We start from the raw sequence: 19,022 nt of genomic DNA, 5'->3' as shown, positions 1-19,022 counted from the left end.
TTTATGATTAAGTGCTGGTTTCCCCACACATATGCAACAGTGCAATTTCATATGCTTTGTCAGTCACTCCTTGTGCCACAACACCCACACACCTCAAAGCATGGCAGCTCCTGCCAAAGAAAACACATACCAACATGTACCTGCAAGCTGAAAGAGAAAGTGACCTTTTTTCACCTTAAAAATGAACAAAAAAACCCCAAATTTACAGTAAATTCCAAACAACGGAACTGACAATATTTTTGGCAACAAACATGGATAATAAATCTGATTTTGCTGACTTAAAAGTACTCTATCAAAATTATTTTCAAACATTTGACCTGTTAACATATGCATTAAACAAGATTAGCTGTAAGATTACATACAGTTGATGCATGATGGCAACGTACCCTTTACTTGCTTACAAGAGACAAGTCTGAAATGGAGCTGTAAAAGTGCTTTCGCTGAGGTGAAGATTCACAAAACACTAGTCAAGCTTCTTTCTTTCTTCAGTTTAAACCTTGCATTGTGTATGGCTGCAGCTGCTTTTCAGGACTCATGTGTGTCAGTGTCCCTGTTTGCACATCTCTGGCTCTTACCACCAGATCTGTGAATGTGCAGCCCTTGAAACGTATTGCATTGTGAAAGTGCATGTGAATTTGCATGTGCATGAAACACAAGACTTTTACTATATGTGGAATTACTTATTCCCTTTTCAGTGGACATTTATCACGTCAAACAGATCGTTACTACTGAAGCATTAAGGTGCAAGCAGCCTTTTATCGATGCATCCTGTTACTGTTGAGGAGGAATGCATCAGATTTTATGACCTGAATACATGCTGTGTTTGAAAGCTCATGATGTTCACAAGAAAATTTGTCAGGTTAGTAGAATGAAGCAAAATGTGCCACGCTTGCTTCTGAAATGTAGTTGAAGTTGAAGAAATGTAGTGAAAACAGAGACTTGAAATAGTATGTAAAACATGGGTGTAAAACCCAAGAAAACTATGTAAAATAAAGCACTAACATAAATAGACAATGGACACATTGCACCGCTGCAAGTAATAAACCTCAGCAACATGATATGTTTGTACAACCATTGCTTTCGAGCTCAAGTTTGCAAAGACTATCTTGGTTTGAGCCTGTTCCTCTCTGCACAGATGCTTATCTGTGTATTGTGGCAGGAAATGACCCAAATATTTCAAAGGTATCTGAGGTCAGTCTTTCCACTTACTTATGTCTCTGTCTTAGTGGTGATTTAGTTACCTGTCTCTGCACCTGTCTTTACTAGTCCATGTGCTTTAGTTTTATTCTCACTCCACATCACACACTTTCATTTTTCTGTCTTTCCACTCTACTGCCATGGAAGAAGCCATTTTTGGCTAATGAACCCTCATTGACTATCTATATGGTTTACTTCTTTCCACTTGAAACTGCTTCAGTGATGTGAAACTTTCCCCTAAAGTGTGAAAGTAGCTGAGTCAGGAACACTAGACCCAGCATCTCAATACCCCCCCCCCCCCCCAAACCTCCACTCCACTCCCTCCCCCATTTTCTCCTCACTGCATCCTTACTCAACCACATCCTGCACTTCACACACACATATAGTGCCTTGCAGACATTGGTGTTTGTTGCATCTCTCAATATGCAGCTATGTAATGTGGGTTGTCTGTGGTTCATCACAGTGTGTTTAAGGTATCCAAGCTGTTTCCAAATGATTTTATGAGTGTTCACACAGTTTTATATGTGAACAAGAAAAAAATCTGCCGCATCTCATTCTTTCACTTATGAGATACCTTCTTATTCGTTGTTCTTGTTGTGTGTCATAATCAGGATATGATACTGCTTTGCAATTTGTTTGATGAAAAAAACATTATTTATTTTAAACAAGAAACCACATTGCAAAAATAGCATTATATAACCTGAATATCAGATACTTTTTTATAAAACAACAAAATGTTATTTCTTCATTGGTGATCCAAATACATACACCGGGTACAGCATATATTATCTATTTTGTGCATATATTATACATAGAAATCATCCAAACAGATGGTGTAAAATTAACATTGAGTAAATAGAATAAGATAAACTGGCACACACGTGTCTCTAGGGATATACCATAAAGGCCCCCATAAAGTTAAGAGTAGACCCTCCATGAATCTTCATTATATTCTTCAGTGTCACATAAATTTCATCTCCAACTTGCAGCTGGAAAATCCCAGCCAGGTAACTGTTCCACAAATCTTCTGAAGCCTCTGGAGGCTTCAAATGAGGTTTTGAGGTTGAGCAATGAATACTAGAAGAAAAATATGATAGGTGTCACATTTAAATCAACTCAGCACAAACATAAAAATTACAGACAGGCAACTCACAAATAAGCACACCAGTAACGACAGGAGAGAGGAAAGAAAGGAAAGAAAGAGTACCTTTTTGATTGCATAAGTTCTATAGGCTTATCATAGGCTTTGGTCTCCTTCATGACTTTGTGCTGGCTAAGTGAACACTCTTCTGCTGCATTCATAATCACTTTGGAGTAGATATAGTAGTAGCCCTCCTTTTCTACTGTCAGTCGGCCTTCTTTATACGTCATGTTTTGGGTGACTGCGTCACCCTCTTTTGTCCATTGCACTACATCGTTTGTCCCCATAGGATTATTGGAGCCTTGGATAAAGAGAGAGAAAGCAGTTGCTTGGACCATAATTTATCTGAAGAGCTCATATGCAGTGTTCATGTTTGAGTGATGAGGGGAGCCTCTTACCCAGCAGGTGAGCAAAGGGTCTCCTCTCATCTCTGCTCATCTTCCTACCTGTTCAAGAAAGCAAGGGCAGATCAACTAATTGATCAACCAGTGTAAAAAAACATTTTTAAATATACACATAAAATTCTTAAGATGAAGTTGTGGGGAAAAACAATACAAAATTTCAACGTGTTAGCAGTCTAATGGTCTAAATTATATGATGATTTAATTGTTCTGGCTTCCCTTCACAGACAGTCTTCTATGCAGATCATGAATTATCAATGAATCATGTTAAGAATGGGCATCTCAATACCTCCCACCAGACTTTCTGGCTTGGGGTTTGTCCGGTTCTTAAGGTCAGGCTCATGGTTAGAAGAAGAAGCCTACAGGGAAGGAAAGATAAATACAACACAACAAATACTGAGTGAAAATCTTTGTGTGTTTGTCAAAATGTAGGAACCTCATGCAATAAGGGAAGGTGTCCTTTAGAGATGTATGGAAAAACACATGCACACTAAATGTAAATTCTGCAAATACATTATATATATATATATATATGTATATATACAAGTAATGTTTTACACATTAGATTATTTTTGTATGAAACCACATACTCCAATATTTTTTTCAATAGTAACCTAAATGTAACAATAATATTTTCAATAAAACCTGAGATCTTAGGTTTGATTTTTAAGTGCAGTTCATATTATATACAAACAGAGGGCATAACACGTGAGAGGCAGGTGAATAATAAACAGCATTATGAAACTGTCTTTAAAAAAAGTGAAGTTAATGTTGCAGCTTTGTGCTTGAGATACAAATAAAGGGAAGTACAACTAGAGAAAGAGTCCAGTTGAAAAACGTGTCACTATCGACCTATAGCTTAAAGAGCAAACGAGGACCCACACCGAAACGCATTTAGCCCTGCAATGACATGTCTCAATATGACGTAGGGGCAAGCAGGGAAATTCTAAAGAGAAGGAATTTCCAGTCAGTCCAAGCACTGACACTTCTCTCTTCTCTCTTACAGCAGACATGTACGCAATCACACACAGACCTCATGCTCACCTCTGTCCTTTGGTAAAGTTTGTAGATTAAAAATCCCTCGACGATTATTCCCAACATGGCCAGTCCCACCAGCAAGAGAAGAAACTTTTGGAGCTGACTCCCCCACCTTGGTTTCCTTTCAGGGGGCATTTTAATGTAGCTGGCCTGACTGTCCACCACAAACACCTGGGGGCAGGCACCTGCGCCGCCCTCTGACATCCCACCAGATCAGAGACAACCTAAGATGTTAAGGGTAAAGGTCAAAGGAGATACTGAAGGAAAAAAAGTTGTACAGTAGAGTGTAAAGAAATGGGGGGAAAAGGAAGATCGGACAGGAAATATTTAAAAAAAGAATGTGTGACAAAGCAACAATCTACACATAAACAAATCAGTTATTTTACGGTCTATTTAGGTTAAGTAGCCATGATGCAAGCAGTTTCTGAAAACAATGTGATTTCTTCATATCCCGACTACTTGAACAGCACAGTGAAAGACAGCTTGTCAATCAAATGAAAGAATAATAAAAACAAAACTCTTGTAAGGGAAAGGGAAATTACCTTGGATTTAAATGTTCCTCCACCGCTCAGCCAACCATCCAGTGTAGTCTCTACACAGTCCTCTGAAGCTCGTTTGGGATATTTAATAGCAAATGTATTCTTAACGCATTTCAAAAATATAGACCTAACAACATTCTCTGAACTATGCTACTGACTCATTTATTAAATTTTTTTCCCTCTCTAGATATTTTCTCTCGGAGCAGATATTGGCACTCAGTCCAACCTCTAGTGTCCGCTTGCCTGCTGTCAACTATCGCAAATATTGCTTTTCAGCTCATATAAGGAGGAAATGAAGATGACACGGGGAAGGAGCAAAGACACAGAGACAAAGAGTGAGAGAGTGAGTAGTGTGCGTGTGTGTGGGGCACTCCCTACAACTGCTGAATATAGTTATCATCACAGCTGACACTTCCTTTTCTTACTCTTTAGTTTCTGCCTCACTGTTCTTGATGTTTTATTGAACAGTCGATGTTGGTTTTAAGTTGTTTAGATTTTTTTTTATCAGTTTCTAAGAAAGTCGCTTCATCTAGCTATGCACATTTATAGCATTTCTAATACTAAGCAAGTACGCAGTGTGATGTTAAACTAAGTACAGCAAAACCAGATGAGCTGGGGTGGCAAGTTGTAACACACATCCGCACTCTTGACCACTACCCAGCCCTCCCACCACAGTGTTGCACTATCACCCACATTGTAAGTGATAATCTTGCATTAAACCCCCCCTTTCACACATAAAATTTCTTTCTGTATTCTAGGTGTCTCAGGTGGATTAAGCAACTTGCTTTTATTTTCATTTTGAGGAACTTGCGGTGTTTCTTTCTCTTTTCTTTTTTTTTTCAACAAGCAACAGCTTGCAGTGATTGAGCTTGATGGTTTGCAGCAGTTTGGAAAAAGTGAGACAACGAGACATTTTTTCCTCACTTTTGTAAGTAGTATTGATGTAGTTCTCACTTTTTTCCTTTGAAAAAATGTTTTAGTGACATGTCATTTTTTAAATGTATTTACTTTTATTATCTAACATCCTGAAAGTGTGATTCATCTTCATGTAAATGTGGACAGCTAAGTAGGAGTACAGAAATGCAGGCAGTCTGTGTTGGTTATGGTTCTTTTTTTTTTTGTTCTTTCGCATTTCCTGTTTCATAATGCAATCCTCGTTTTGAATTGTGGTACTGAATGCTTTCTTTTTCTCCCTGCTGCTTAAACACTGTCTCTAATGTTATGAAGAAACAGTCTTTTTGGTATCCTCTTTATCATAACCTGAAACCAGTATTTTTACAATCTGTTTTCTGCTGTAGGAGGGGAAAGTTTGACGTGACATACTCCATATGGTGAAACTACACACACACACTTACTGACTTGCAATATAAATTACTACTTCAGACACATACATTTAGACACACAAACAGAGATATGCAGTGTGTGCACAGGGCACTTGCAAGTTGCAAGGAGGGCAGAGACAAGTCTGCTGCCAAGGAAGGCCTGACTGTAGTTGTTGTGGTCGTTGCATGCTCAGTCCAACATGAATGACAAAATGAACAGACTCTGACAGACCCAGTGGTGAGTTACAGTAAAAGTGCTAAGACAAACAAAAAAGCAAGACTAAAGGAACTTCTTTTATTTCAGAGAGTATAAAGTTGACTAGTTTTAGACACATTAAGAGAAATAAAACCTACTGTAGGAAACCTACTGATACATTCAGAAAGTGGGAGAGAAAGTTAAGGCAGAACTTTGTGATTTACACAAACCCAGCATGTACAATCCCCCTGTAAGCAGGGAATTCCTGGTCAAGAATACACACAATCCAAATAACTTTCATTGAAATAAATTTCAACAAATCTGTATTACTAAGAAATTAAAGGACAAATTAGCACTCACACTAACAAGCAAATTATAACTTAATACTGTAACAATACATAAAAATGGTAGTCATTGAATAATGTATTGAATTGAATCATCGCTGTAACTTAATGGCTCTTAAGATGAGATGCAAGGAAATTATCAAGAGCAGCACAGTGCAATGAAAGAAAATGGGTCAGGAAACAAAATGTCAGGGAGTGCAGACACTGAAGAGGAAGCATTTAGTTTGAGAAAAAATGTAAGTTCGGTAATACTCTGAGTGTAACTGCAATATTTGCATTTACTTTTAAGTAAATGAGATTTGAAAATGAAATTAAAAACTCTGCAGTATCGGTGAAAATCTACAATGTTACAGAATCCCTTAAACAATAGAATTGGAGTCTCAATCATCTGGGGGGAGGAATCTAGAGCTTTAGTCAGCTTACATTGTTTAGTCAGCTTGAAACTGTGCTACTGTAGATGTATTTAAGAGATTAGGCAACATATTGCATAATTTATCTTTTTTACTTTTCTGCTCAAAATAACAAATTGGAAAACATTGAAATTTAGTGCTTTGGTTGGATAGCTATATTCTGAGAACGCCACACCTCTAATCCCCTCACCTAAACTGTTGAACCTTGAGTGCTTCATTTTTTAATGAATACTCTTAATAACATTAGCGACTTTATATCGGTATTATCTGAACGTATAACAACATCTAGTTCTCTATTCATATTTACAATAATAATTGGCAGCTTATTTCACAACAACCTTACTTTTATGCAACCTTTTGTTTTTACTTTAATGTGGTTCAGCTTTAATTAATATTAGCTACTCAGCTAAAGTTAGCTGCTAAGCTACTTTTAGCTACTCTATCAGCTGTGCAAGCTAATAGTATGTGGTTTGAGTTAATAACTACATGAGACACAGCTCTAAATATACCTTAAGGAAAAATATAAAGGTTTTACTTACCATGCAGTTCTACAGCAGTAGTTAGAATGTGGATTTAATTCAGTGGACTGCTTTGTATTTATCCATAGATAAAGACAAAGAAGAAGTGGGGTGCCACCTGCTAACTTTAGCCACTTTTTGCCTCCTTTTTGCCTTCCCTAATAGATCCATGCTTGCTTAAACCAGTTGATTTTAAATACATATTTGAAATCTAATATTTGAGTGCCCACTGCGGGTTAGGGACAAGACCCTGCCCCAAGTGGAGGAGTTTAAGTATCTCGGGGTCTTGTTCACGAGTGATGGGAGAAGGGAGTGGGCGATCGACAGATGGATTGGTGCAGCGGCTGCAGTGATGCGGGCGCTGTTGTGGTGAAGAGAGAGCTGAGCTTAAAAGTGAAGCTCTCAATTTACCGGTCAATCTACACCCCTACCCTCATCTATGGTCACGAGCTGTGGGTAGTGACCGAAAGAACGAGATCACGAATACAAGCGGCGAAAATGGGTTTCCTCCGAAGGGTGGCTGGCCTCTCCCTTAGAGATAGGGTGAGAAGTTCGGCCATTTGGGAGGGGCTCCTGGGCGCCTCCTGGGCGAGGTTCTCCGGGTCAGACCCAGGACACGCTGGAGAGATTATATCTCCCAGCTGGGCTGGGAACGCCTTGGTGTTCCCCCGGATAAGCTGGGGGAGGTGGCTGGGGAGAGGGAGGTCTGGGCTTCTCCGCTTGGGCTGCTGCCCCTGCGACCCGGCCCTGGATAAGCGGAAGAAAATGGATGGATATTTGAAATCAAATCCATGGGCCCTTATTATTCATAAATTAAATAAATTGACATATGACATATTGACATGTGTAATATTACCCATCTGTAACCACTGTTGCTACCATGGTATTACTTGGATATTAACTGGTTATAACTTTGCTAATTGAGTGGTAATAACTTAATAATGTAATAATAATAATGTAAAAATGTGGAAATTACCACTTTATGAAATTCTTGTTTCTGCCTTGTTACCCTAATATTACCTATTATTTTATTTATTACTGAGCTTTAATATAACGTGCTGCCATACTTGTTAAGGCAGTAACTAATTATGCTGAACATATTAAAATAAAACAAAATAATGAAATTAACATCAACGGGTGATATAAGTTTAACAAATGAGGAGTCGATATTTTGAACAAGAATACATGAATGCGTTTATTTCAACATGAGCCATTTCTTTTTTGTAATTTCCATTTGTAATGGTTCATTATGTGCATTGCCTACTTCAATCATCTTTGATGCTTATTTGCGTAAAAATAATTTATATCTATATCTAGGGAAAACATTTGTTTGGGCTGTGGTTGGTACTAAAAGAGCACAAAGTAGGGCAACAGACAGAGATGGATGTGTCAAGGAGTGTCACAGTTTGTGTCCTATTTCAGAAGTTCCGAGACCCAGAAAATTACCCATTTTCCTTGAAACCAAATGTGCTGATTATACAGACTGTAAAGTGGTAAACCATGTCTGCAAATGTAACAGCACTGTTTCACACAATCACTCTATTTAGTAAACATAAAAAACTGTCTGCCTTGGTGCAGGACAGACATTGTAAACGTATTATAAATCTGCAGACTTTCCCTTCCAGGTTATGTAAATATTAAGGACAGAACTCTTAGATACATTTTAAATCAAACATCATAACGTGGCCTCCTCCATGTTTGACAGATCACATGGGATTCTTTGGATCAGGAGTTGTTCCTTTCCTTCTCTAGCCTTTTCTTCACATATTTATGGTACATGTTAAACTTGGTTTCATCTGTCAATTTTTTTTCCAGAACGGTCTAGGCTCTTTTATATGTTAACTGGTCATTTCTAATCTAAGAAATCTCTTTTTAACCACTTTAACTAGTGGTTTGTATGTTGTTGCAAACCCTCCATATTTTCATGAAGGAGTCTCTTCATTATAGACTTTCACAAGTGTCTAAGTAGATTATAGACTGCTTATAGAGTTGTACGTTACTGATCATGGACCTCCGGAGACCTTCAGAGCTACAGCCACCCTCAATGTTTGACTATAAATCCACTGTGGTGGTGTACATGGGAAAAATAACCAAAGTGTGTCGATATCCAATACTTTTTAATCGAAAAGTGAATTGTCAGAGAAGGACAGACACTGCTGCATATGACACCAATAATAATGATCATTAGGTTTTATTTAGACTTTGGAAGAAATGTTGAATACTGGCTTGTTGCTGATTGGCCAGTTTACTAAAAAAAAAAAACCCTTCTTGTTCTTCAAATGTGAGACGGCTTTCTGTGAAAAATAAAAGTTGGTTTTCAGTTTTGTTTTTCAGTTTATAGTGTTCACTGATTCGTTTATTAAAAAAAGAAAAAAAGAACAACTGAAACCATGAAATGGAAAAAGCACTGAGGTGGCACCAAAGTACTAGAACACTGTACCGTTAATATGTCACTAGATGAAATAATGAGAATTACTGGTGAGCTGTAATTAGGTGCAGTTACTCAATAGCATCGCTAAAGTACAGTTTTTAATGTATTCATAGCTTACGAGGCATTTCTGTGATATAGGAGGCTACAGTGTTGTAAAGATAGATAGATAGATAGATAGATAGATAGATAGATAGATAGATAGATAGATAGATAGATAGATAGATAGATAGATAGATAGATAGATAGATAGATAGATAGATAGATAGATGTTAGTTAATCAGTAACCATGGCCCAGTAATATACAGTGGGGCAAAAAAGTATTTAGTCAGCCACCGATTGTGCAAGTTCCCCCACTTAAAATGATGACAGAGGTCAGTAATTTGCACCAGAGGTACACTTCAACTGTGAGAGACAGAATGTGAAAAAAAAATCCATGAATTCACATGGTAGGATTTGTAAAGAATTTATTCGTAAATCAGGGTGGAAAATAAGTATTTGGTCACCTCAAACAAGGAAAATCTCTGGCTCTCACAGACCTGTAACGTCTTCTGTAAGAAGCTTTTCTGTCCCCCACTCGTTACCTGTATGAATGGCACTTGTTTGAACTAATCATCTGTATAAAAGACACCTGTCCACAGCCTCAAACAGTCAGACTCCAAACTCCGCCATGGCCAAGACCAAAGAGCTTTCGAAGGACACCAGGAAAAGTATTGTAGACCTGCACCAGACTGGGAAGAGTGAATCTACAATAGGCAAGCAGCTTGGTGTGAAAAAATCAACTGTGGGAGCAATCATCAGAAAATGGAAGACATACAAGACCACTGATAATCTCCCTCGATCTGGGGCTCCACGCAAGATCTCATCCCGTGGGGTCAAAATGATGATGAGAACGGTGAGCAAAGATCCCAGAACCACACGGGGGGACCTGGTGAATGACCTGCAGAGAGCTGGGACCAAAGTAACAAAGGTCACCATCAGTAACACACTACAACGGCAGGGAATCAAATCCCGCAGTGCCAGACGTGTTCCGCTGCTGAAGCCAGTGCATGTCCAGGCCCGTCTGAAGTTTGCCAGAGAGCACATGGATGATACAGCAGAGGATTGGGAGAATGTCATGTGGTCAGATGAAACCAAAGTAGAACTTTTTGGTATAAACTCAACTCGTCGTGTTTGGAGGAAGAAGAATACTGAGTTGCATCCCAAGAACACCATACCTACTGTGAAGCATGGGGGTGGAAACATCATGCTATGGGGCTGTTTTTCTGCCAAGGGGACAGGACGACTGATCCGTGTTAAGGACAGAATGAATGGGGCCATGTATCGTGAGATTTTGAGCCAAAACCTCCTTCCATCAGTGAGAACTTTGAAGATGAAACGAGGAGTGGCTCCGTAAGAAGCATTTGAAAGTCCTGGAGTGGCCTAGCCAGTCTCCAGACCTCAACCCCATAGAAAATCTGTGGCGGGAGTTGAAAGTCCGTGTTGCTCGGCGACAGCCCCAAAACATCACTGCTCTCGAGAAGATCTGCATGGAGGAATGGGCCAAAATACCAGCTACTGTGTGTGCAAACCTGGTAAAGACCTATAGTAAACGTTTGACCTCTGTTATTGCCAACAAAGGTTATGTTACAAAGTATTGAGTTGTATTTTTGTTATTGACCAAATACTTATTTTCCACCCTGATTTACGAATAAATTCTTTACAAATCCTACCATGTGGATTCATGGATTTTTTTTTCACATTCTGTCTCTCACAGTTGAAGTGTACCTCTGGTGCAAATTACTGACCTCTGTCATCATTTTAGGTGGGGGAACTTACACAATCGGTGGCTGACTAAATACTTTTTTGCCCCACTGTATTGCATGAAACTCTGAAAAGGACCATTCTGTATAATGAGTACTTTTACTTTATCCATCGTAAGTATATTTTGATAAAACATTTGTCATCTTATTTAGGCATTAGAACTACTACTGTCAAAGTCTTATTAATTTAGGGACCACACATAGCCCAAATAAATGTTCAGTGGCCCAAATAAGTAAACCAATAGCATAATAACCTATTTAAAAAAAAACCCACAAAAGCAAAAATCCCTCCTTTTTTGTGTGATCGTAAAAGTACATGTGAAAGTGTTTGCATTTAATAAACCATCCAAAACAGGCGGTGAACAGCTTGAGAGTTCTTAAGAAAAATAAATGCAATTTCAGCAATATTTCTCAGTGTTGATATCTCACTTTTTATGAGAAACACTGGGAATTACGTCAGCAAAGATCAGGCGCTTTACCATCTTAGCTCAGTGTGGTTTGGAAAACCGGGGATGATGTCTTTCCAGTAAGAAGGAAGTTACACTGATCCTGATTTAGCTCCCTGGGTGTGTGTACAGTGTTGATGTTATGTACAGGCCCGTGGAGTCTAGGCCTGTCAAAAACAAACACCATTGTGCCCGCTCGGCTGAATTCTACTGAGAACACTTTTACATCTATGAGTAAAACTAAGTCACACAGTTTGGTAGTGAAAACTTCATCACTGACACCTCATTGTGGGAATACCCAAGATCATCTTTATTATTCGATTAATAATAGCTTAGTGCATTCACAACAACCGTGGAAACTAGCATGATGAAGAGGACATTAACTCTGGACTGCATTGACCTTTGCAAGACAGACTTTGAAAAGTATCTTTCAGTTGTCTCTTTGGATACATTCACCAGCTTCTGAGTCCAGCTATGAAACATGATCTCACTCAGAAATTACAAAACAAACGAAAATGTGTTGAGGATGTTCTACACTCACAGTCGGCGACTCCAACTTCATTAATCCATGTCGGCACCTTGAGAAAATATTTCTCTTCTTTTGCACAGTATACTATATGAGGGATATTTTTGTACCTTAAATAATATTTCTCCATAAGCACAGTATGGTTGTGATTACCCATACAGGATGTATATTCGGTTTATTTCATACATTGGTTGTACAGCCTGTAAAAGTGGGTCAGTATATGGGCTATCATGAGGATTAAAGGTTGTCCCTTGCAGCACTTTATTTATATATTTATTTTACTGTAGATATAGGCTTATAACTTTTGTTTTGTATGGTAGCATGTGTCAGTACAAATGTCTACTCAACTGAGCTGAGCTAAATGTCTCCTTGTCAAAGTTGGTTGGTTGGTTGTCCCACTTCACATGCTCTGGTGCCGACTGCATGAGCCCTAAAATCATACACAGTGTTTTTTATGGCAATGTTTAGAGTTCATTTATCTGGATTTAACATAGACTCCCATACTGCGTTGTTCTCCCCCATCTCCGGGAGCGCGCCTACTGACTAGGTCGCATTTGTCACTGCATCCGGAGTCCTGTGAGTAGAGCATGTACAAGCTGACTCAGCGAAGACCTCAGCCCTCACTGATTGGAGGAAGACTGCTACTCTTCTTTCTCTGATTGGCCCGTAGCAGTACCATCTATTGCGGGCCTCCACCCAATCCCGGCATCGTAAAGTTCTGCTGCGGAAGAGGGGATGCTAAGGAGATGGCTCAACTTAGATAGCCCTGTGTTTTTCCAATAATATTTTCGCCATGGATGCACTTTGGAGGAAATCTAGAAACAGAGGACGGCTGCTTGTGTTTGCAGCAGTCTTTGTGTGGTATGCAGGGTCTGTGAGCTGTTTCGGTCAGAGCCAAGACAGCGAGTTTACGTTTCTGTTGCCAGCAGGAAGATCCGAGTGTTTCTTTCAAAACGCAGTAAAGAACGGTACGATGGAGGTCGAATATCAGGTAACTGTGTATGGGGGGTCCGAAGAAATAACCACTCAATGTCTACACAGTTTATTTCATAATAGCAGCGATAGCGGAACATGTTGTAGATGCCTTGCGTCACTCCTTTCAGCTAACGTTAGCTGGCATGCATGCATGCATTGTGCAGGTATTTTAATAAGCCACCATTAACGTCACTTTGAAGAATAATAAGTTATTACCAATGCATCTTTTGTTCCACATTTTCCTGAAACGGTAAGCAAGTCAAACCAAACCAACACGTCAAATCAAATCTAATTTATCTGCCACCGTTTTATAAATAAGGTGCTTCCCGAAAGTCAGATGCTTTCCCTGTACAGATCAATGATAAAAAAAATAGCGTACCGGAAATAACATAAAAGATTTTAATCAGTCACGTGTCTGATGGTTTCAGATCCTGCTGTTCGAGGTAAACCCGTGATGCCAACTCGCTGTAGTTCTTGACCCAGCTGGTACTAGGACTAATACTAGAACTAGTAAAACCATGGTCTAACAACCCCCATGGGAAATGTCTATGCCAGTAAGAAGTGTGTAAAACTGACAGTGACTCAGATCTCAGTTCAGACAGTCTCTTCATACTGATTCATTGTGATTCTGTGTGATGCAAAAAGAAAGAAAGAAGAAACAGTGAAGTTTTCCTTTTTTTTAAAAAAAAAACGTTTGTGAGTTAAAGTGTTTAAGAATCATGACCAAAATAATTATGAATATGCAGTAGTCTTTGCTCTAAATGAGCAGCTCTATTTTCTTAGGATTCATTGTTTGCTGTGTAAAATCAGACTGCAAAGAATCAGCAACATCACCAATCTCATTAAACGGCAGAAATATTAAACAGTATCTCAACAATAATGCAAACAATAATGTAAAAAAAAGATTATGTAAATATAACAACAGAGACCAGTTGGAAAATCAGCTGAACACAGAAGTAGAAAAGTAACTGTTGGGCATGGTATTAAAAGTTGTATGCTGCAGAAAAATTACAAATTGCGCAATATACAAAAAACAATGTGGGACCCAATGTTGTGAAATTATATTGTTCTAATTAGATGATTTAGTCACTGATCTAACTTGTTGCTGATTCATGGAGGAAGGCATTATATTACCTTTATGACTGTCCAAACAAGGCAGCACCTTGTAAGTATCAGTTTAAACAGGCTTTAAGACAGGAAGTAATACAAGTCAACCTGTTGTTTGTTTAGTGGGAGAGTCCCTCTTGAAAGTGTTAGTATTAGTTTGGCTAGAGACTTTTCTTTTACTGCAAAATGTTTGACATTTGAATTTGAAGGTGCACAATGTGCTTATGTGAATGTCTATTTTTCCAGGTAATAGCAGGTGCTGGTATGGATGTAGACTTCACAGTAGTCTCCCCTCAGGGCATCCGGCTCATATATGAGTCACGACGCTCTGATGGAGTCCACGTGTAAGTGGCCTGAATCTGTGATCATTCTTCATATATACCCTGTGGGTTATTACAACTTAGTTTATATTTGATATTTGCACTCTCTGTTCTTTCAGGGTGGAGCCCACAGAGGAGGGAGACTATGAAATCTGTTTTGACAACAGCTTCAGTCGCTTCTCAGAAAAGATGGTGTTCTTTGAGATCATTATTGAGGGCCAAGGAGGAGATGTGGGAGGAGATGATGAGTGGGCGGGCTTAGAGGAGCCTGAGGGAAGCCTTCTTGAATACAAACTGGAAGACATCAGGGTGAGTTTTAGCTTTTTGAATTCAAGCAGAAAAAGGGCAAGTTGCATCATTTGTTCCACTGATAAAAATCCTTTTACTGTCATTGATACCTTATTGCGTAATTAACGTCACCACTAGGAATTTAAAAACGCCGCAGCTTTTTTTGTCATCAGTTCCACACACCTCGTCTGGTTTTACAGAAACTTTCTTCAGAGTGTGTCGTTTGTTGTTATAAAAATAGTTCCCAAGCGAGGAAGTTTGGACATCCTCACTCAGTCCACTTGAAAATGAGTCATCATTAAAAAAATAAATTCAAGTGAATCATAAAACACACAGTGAATACTCAAAACTGTCATCATGATATTTACAGTGTGTTTACTGATTCACGGCGTAAACTCATGCATGCTGGAAAGCTGCTTTTCATTGACTCAAAAGGATACGGTTTTTGATTCGTTCACATAAATACTGTAATTTTTATAGTAATTTACTGTTATTTAATTTCTTTTTTACCTTAACTGTTTGTATCCTCTTCCCTTTACTTTAATAAGTTATTAGTAAAATTAGTAATTTAGTCCCAGTTTGTGGGTAATGTAGACACTGTGATGTCATCCATCGCAGTGTCTGGGTTTAAAGCTTCAAAGCATTTTGGACACCTGCAAATGTTGTCTGTTTGTTTTTGAGGCTTAAATTCACCATATTGGGGCAGGAGATTGTTAGTGCTCTGTTATAGGCTACCACCAGCAAGCTTGGTTAGCAACTGTGTTAATACGGAGTACGTGTGTGGCACACCAACACACATATGCCTACCAATTATAGCTAATTACAAGCCAAGTGAAATACTTGAAATTCACTCATAAAAACTGGAGAACCAACTTCTTGGATGGTCTCACAGGCAGACATAGTATTTGCCATACAGTCTATTAAAAATTTGCCAAAAATGGCGAAAAAAGCACAAACACAGCGTAGCGGACCAAGTGAAGCACTGGAGCTACAGATTAGCCTGTGTCGGCGTGCCTCTTAGTTCACATGGACACAATCATGAAAGAATATTAAAAAAAAAAAAAAATCCATGTTAGTTTAGTTGTGACAAATGGGGCAAACTGTTCATAGAGACCAAAGTCACTGTAAACATGCTTTTTAATGGTGTAAACTTGGACATTTTAACATGCGAGTTTTTGTGTTGACTCTCTTTTGGAGCTTCAAGTGGCTTAAAAAGGAATTTGACTATTTTTGGCACTATTTTGCCTTGGCTTCGTTACTTAGCCCTGGTGTTTGCCACTTGGTGTTAGTGTTCTTTGACTGCCGTCCTCTTTTAAAATTACATTACACTGTTTAGGAAAAAAATCATTTCATTAGAAATACTACACTTTGCTTTTAGTGTGTAACATCTGCTTCACACTAAGCATGTTGTAAGAAACTCAAAATGGTATAAATTACATAAATATTTCACAGGCTCCAAAATTATATATGCAAGGGAAATGCACACTATGACAAATGGTTATTTATTTACGTTATTTTACCTCACCGGATATTAAGGGAGGAGAAAATAAAAAGCAACCATCATACAGAGAAACAGTGGGTGAGAAGAGGACGGGAAGATGCGACACTGAGAGATGAATGACTTGATCACATCTTAATAAAGCCTTTCTAACATGTGATCATGTGGTCATTTACAGTTGATTTACAGTTGACTTACGACGCAACTTTCCATGGTGGTTATACAGACTTAGAAATTAGCCACAACTTAACCATGTGTCTGAAGCAGCGTATACTCTGACACTCATCTGTGAAGTGATCAGATCATTAAAGTATTTGAGTAAAAGGGAACTGAATTTCGTTTGGGTTTTGAACACATTTCAAACTATTTTATTTAACCCCACTAGAGATGATGGAGAGTCCCATATATGCAAGTACAGCTTATGAAACTGAAAAGGCCTTTTAGTTGAAAGGTGATTTTTCAAAAACCTGAAAGATGTCCAGCTGCTTTCGACCAACACTTACTACACATACTAGTATGCTTCTGCTACTAGCCTCTACTTGGATAGTGTTTTTAGAAAAGGAAATCATATGTCTTTTACCTGTCATTCTTTGATATTCAGTTCGAACAAATTATGCTTGAGCTGTGAGACACAGACAGGCAGGGGAAGTGGGAAAGTTTTAAAAGACAAACTAATACACTCTTGGTTTTGTTTTGTTTTTGTGGGATTTTGCCGACGATATAGAAAATGTCAAATAACATCTGCTTCAATCTTTACACAGTGTTTGCCAGTTTTGAAGACTTAAATACTGATGCACCTGCTGGAAAATCATTGCCTACTTGGCAAGTCAAACTAGTTAAACTAAACCACACGATTGCTGCATGACGTATTATGGGTTTTCTAGCTGACAAACTTACATTTGACATGAACTGAAACGGCACAGAAAACGCATCTCTAAGTTCTGTTTTGACACCAAAATGGAAGTTTAGAAAAGTCATTAAGCCATTTGCAACTTCTATTTCTTCCACTTTACCAACTACACAATTGAAAGCTCGGTACTTTTGAGACCAAGCATAGCCTGTCATTTTTTCCCCTCTCGTTTCTTTTTCAAATCCCTTAAATCTTTGCTCCCTGTTGCTATCCATGTTTTCATGCCGGGCTTCATTCCCCTCAGGAATCCATGGAATCTCTTTACAAACGCTTGGAGCGCAGCCGACAGATGCAGACGGTGCTGCGCGCTTTCGAGGCACGGGACCGAAACCTTTTGGAAGATAACCTGTGGAGAGTCTCGTTCTGGTCGTGTGCCAGCGTGGTGGTGATGTTGTGCGTGGCTCTTACACAGGTAAATAAACATCTCAGCTTCACAACCTCAATAAGGGAAAATGATTTGTTTTGTACTTTAGGCAGACACTTTTCAAACCTGATATCCTGCCATCTTTGTTCACAGGTCTACACAGTCCGCAAACTGTTTGATGATAAGCGGAGGGTCCGCACATAGAGGGATTGTTTTGAAGTAATACATGACAGACCGGGAAGAAAATCAGCTGAGAACAAGGCATGTGGTTACCCATTCAAATTATTACTATTGTGTATTATTGCTCTTATAATCCACATGGACACAAACAGTCACAATAAATTCTGCTGGAGTTGTATTTAATTTCTGAGACCTTGTTCCACATTTCTTTGTGAGCAATAAGTAACATTGTTACACCCTTAAGGGTAACCAGATGAGTAAAGGGTTTAGGAAGTTTAGGTTAGTTAGTCATTTCTGTCATTTAGTGCCTTTAACGTCAGATCTTACCACAAGCCATCGAGGAAATGTTGTCCTGTTGTACTGTCCCATACTTCTGAAACTGTGTAAAGGTTTTGGGAAATTTTCACCAAAGGTGTCATTACCTTTGAAAGTCAATAGTGTAACAACACTTAACAACTGATCTGTGTAACTTCTTTGACTGCTGGTTTACAGGGGATAACATTGTGCAATAGTGTTGCTGGCTTATTTGTCCTCAACAGATCCTGCCATCGTAACAGCGATTTTAATTGTCATCACTCCAAGTGTTTCCTCGGTTATAGCCTTAGGGATGTTTTTCTTTTTCTTTGAGAGGTTACTGATTTATTGTTATGTGCCATTAAAGGACAGCTGACATACTTACAAATAAAAATGCAGAACAAGAATGAGGGATTATTTTTAGTGATTAATGATGACAAACGCGTGTCAGTTCTCTTTTAGACTTGTATACATGCAGGATGTATGTGAATGTAAGTTCATGTGTATATATCAGGATTGTTACATGCATGTTTGGTTTCTGACATTTTGGCTTCTGGGGAATCAGATCGGCCTTTTTTTTTCTTCTTCTGATGTTTGTGTGTGAAAAGAATGTAATTTTGATTCTACTCAGCTTTTTATTTTTTACCAGATGCATTGTGTGTGAGATACTTAAAAATCAAGTTTTCATGGGAGTCACTGATCAGAATAAATGCATTTTTACACAGAAATACTTTGATGTGAGGATTTTTTTTCGGGATAAAAAGCAGCTGCAAACAGA

At 38.6% G+C, this 19,022-nt stretch overlaps 2 protein-coding genes across 3 annotated transcripts; one reads left to right on the top strand and one right to left on the bottom strand.

The window, feature by feature from the left end:
• Positions 1-1,837: 1,837 nt before the first annotated feature.
• Positions 1,838-4,613, bottom strand: LOC113023243 (tumor necrosis factor ligand superfamily member 14-like). Of its 2 annotated transcripts, none has more exons than XM_026169268.1 (6): positions 4,320-4,613; positions 3,784-4,034; positions 3,029-3,098; positions 2,737-2,784; positions 2,405-2,639; positions 1,838-2,274 (listed from the first exon to the last, which is right to left on the bottom strand). In XM_026169268.1, the coding sequence occupies exons 2-6, from the start codon at positions 3,979-3,981 to the stop codon at positions 2,085-2,087; spliced, it is 741 nt and encodes a 246-aa protein (XP_026025053.1). In that variant the 5' UTR covers positions 3,982-4,034; positions 4,320-4,613; the 3' UTR covers positions 1,838-2,084. The 2 variants fall into 2 exon arrangements, with proteins under 2 accessions (XP_026025053.1, XP_026025054.1); XM_026169269.1 differs by having other exon boundaries at positions 3,784-4,001.
• Positions 4,614-13,017: 8,404 nt separating this feature from the next.
• tmed1b (transmembrane p24 trafficking protein 1b) lies at positions 13,018-18,972 on the top strand. The gene is made up of 5 exons (XM_026170281.1): positions 13,018-13,299; positions 14,637-14,734; positions 14,830-15,019; positions 17,651-17,818; positions 17,924-18,972. Exons 1-5 carry the CDS (start codon positions 13,102-13,104, stop codon positions 17,972-17,974), a joined length of 705 nt encoding a protein of 234 aa, XP_026026066.1. The 5' UTR covers positions 13,018-13,101; the 3' UTR covers positions 17,975-18,972.
• The last annotated feature ends 50 nt before the right edge of the window (positions 18,973-19,022 follow it).

Source organism: Astatotilapia calliptera, chromosome 6 (genome assembly GCF_900246225.1).
Source record: "Astatotilapia calliptera chromosome 6, fAstCal1.2, whole genome shotgun sequence".
Lineage (NCBI taxonomy): Eukaryota > Metazoa > Chordata > Actinopteri > Cichliformes > Cichlidae > Astatotilapia > Astatotilapia calliptera.
The sequence above is the reverse complement of the archived record's forward strand: the minus strand, read 5'-3'. Positions and strand labels throughout refer to the sequence as shown.